We start from the raw sequence: 2,163 nt of genomic DNA, 5'->3' as shown, positions 1-2,163 counted from the left end.
TGCTGAACCTTTTAATAATGCCTTTAATAATGATATACTGTGTAGAAAAACTGCTGTAACCAGTTTATTAGATGGAGAGGAGCTAGCTGTACAGGGTGAACATCTCAGCCTTAGAAAGATGCGAAACCTCCCCCTTTGAAGCAGAATAAAGGAAAACTTCCCAAAGGAATCCAGAAGCAGTGTCTGTGAGGAAGTTGCAAAGAGTAAAACATGCCAGGTGAGAAAACCTTTTAGTTTTTGTGGCTGAAGAGGAAATGAGTTATGTGTGGGGTAAACTTGTACTGTGAACCACTTTTGTGATCCCCATCACTTGGAATACACAGCTGTGATTTATAGTGATGCCGCTAGTGATGGGTGTAAATCCTCTAGACTGACTGAAGTGCCATCACTGTGGATTTGACTCAGCCACAATTACAGGGAATTGATATCTAAAGTACCACTATGTCTCTAGGTCCCTTAGAGAGATCACAGCAAAAAAAAAAAACCAACAAAAAAAACCCAAAACAAAACAAAAAAAAAACCCCAGCATGTGTGTGCATGTGGATGCTGTTTGCTGCTGCTATCCTGAGACGGGCAGCATTTCAAAGACAAGCAGCCCGAGACGTAGCCTCGGTTTTCTCATTGACCACGAAGTCTCAGCATCACCGCTTGAAACATAAACTTTATTGCAACAAAGAATTAAAAATAGTACATCTGAAAGAGTTGCAGAGTGCATGTCACTGAAGAACTAGTCAGAAATCACAACTCAAGCAAACTGTGTACAATTGGAACAGAAAGTTTTATTAAAACAACTGGAAATCAAACTCAAATTTTCCTTGTTTCTTTAATTTCACCATAACCGTGGATCGTGTATTTACAGTCTTCGCCTCTGTGGTGAAGGTTCTGCTCAGGGCAGGGGCTAGGAAGAAGGCAGGGATGGATAGGGAGGAAAGATGGGTTTCAAAAGCTAACAGGATGTGAAAGTTTTCCAGAAGAAGTTCTTGCAGCCTGCTTTGCGTTCCCGGGGCGCCAGAGCAGGGTTTGAGTTAGCCGAGCGCTCCAGCTCCAGTCTCACTTCATCCTGCTCGGCCCCTCGGGACAAGTCCTCAGACTCCAGGGCTTCATTTTCTGTCTGGCTTGGCTCTGAGAGCAGTTCTGCCAAAAAGTACTTGGCCAGTTCCTTGGGGGAGAAGAGAAAGAGGGAGGGAGAAAGAGAGATCACAATTACTCCTTGGCTTTTGGGGGCTCACACTCTGTACCTCTGAGACATCTTTGTGGCCAGATTAGAGACAAGCAGGACCCTGGAGGAGAAGGGGTGCTTGGCTTTCCAAAGAGCCCAGCCTGACAGCTCCTATGCAGCAGCTGCACCTCCGCTTTATGTGGAGCAGAAGAGCACTGACAACTACCTGGCATGAGGAAGCGACTACTGTCCTGGCCATGGCAGAGAACAAACTCATCTGAGCACCACACCACCTTTCCTTCCCACTGCTCCAGCACATTATGCCGGACTCAGCAAGGATGCCTTGAGGTGGCTGCTAAAGTAACACAAGAAAGATCTCTGGGGCATCTCCCAGGGAAGGCTGAGTTGGGTTACCCTCTCACTCAGGGTTATTTCTCCTTTTGACCCTCCAAGCCCTCCCTTTCCCCTTGCATGAATGAGGACATCTTCCTGCACTGAGGCAGCTGCCTGGGTTCAGCGCCCTGGAGAAGCCCTGGAGACCTTCTTCCCCAGGGCTTTGTCCTCTGCCCCAGCAGCAACTGCTCCTCATCCCATTGCAGCACCCAGCTGGGCTGGGCAGGAGGGGTGTCTCCCCTTCCTTCCCTCAACTGCTCAGCCTGTCCCTGGCTCAGCCCCGGCAGGAGACCAGGGGATCAATCATGGAACCGGGGTCTGCAGCAAGCAACTGAAACGGGGACAGTGGAGAGGTTTGGTGAGGAGCTAGAGATCTGCACAGAGGGTAGTGGGGTGCCCAGTGAGGAACTGGAGGGATCTGCATCAGGGAAGCCAGGGGTAAGCAATGGGGCTGGGCAGGGGCTCTGCTGGGGAAACGGAGGGTCTGCAGTGGGGAATCAGAGGGGTCTCTGGAGGAGAAGCGGGGGTCTGGAGCAGGGCCGTCGAGGTGCCCGAGGGGTGCCAGAGGGGTGCCCGGCCGTGGCGGCCGCCCCATCTCGGGGCTCTCACCT

The 2,163-nt window shown here is 50.8% G+C and overlaps 1 protein-coding gene across 1 annotated transcript; it reads right to left on the bottom strand.

Annotated features, from left to right (window-relative positions):
• Positions 1–641: 641 nt before the first annotated feature.
• Positions 642–1,159, bottom strand: SST (somatostatin; the record flags this gene model as incomplete). Its single annotated transcript, XM_010020015.1, has 1 exon — positions 642–1,159. A coding segment is annotated over one exon (213 nt), but the record flags the coding sequence as incomplete, so codon positions are not given.
• Between the last annotated feature and the right edge of the window lie 1,004 nt (positions 1,160–2,163).

This window comes from Nestor notabilis, unplaced genomic scaffold (assembly GCF_000696875.1).
Source record: "Nestor notabilis isolate BGI_N333 unplaced genomic scaffold, ASM69687v1 scaffold9608, whole genome shotgun sequence".
In the NCBI taxonomy this organism is placed as follows: Eukaryota; Metazoa; Chordata; class Aves; order Psittaciformes; family Psittacidae; genus Nestor; species Nestor notabilis.
Note: the sequence above shows the minus strand (reverse complement) of the source record. Positions and strands in the feature narration are given on the sequence as shown.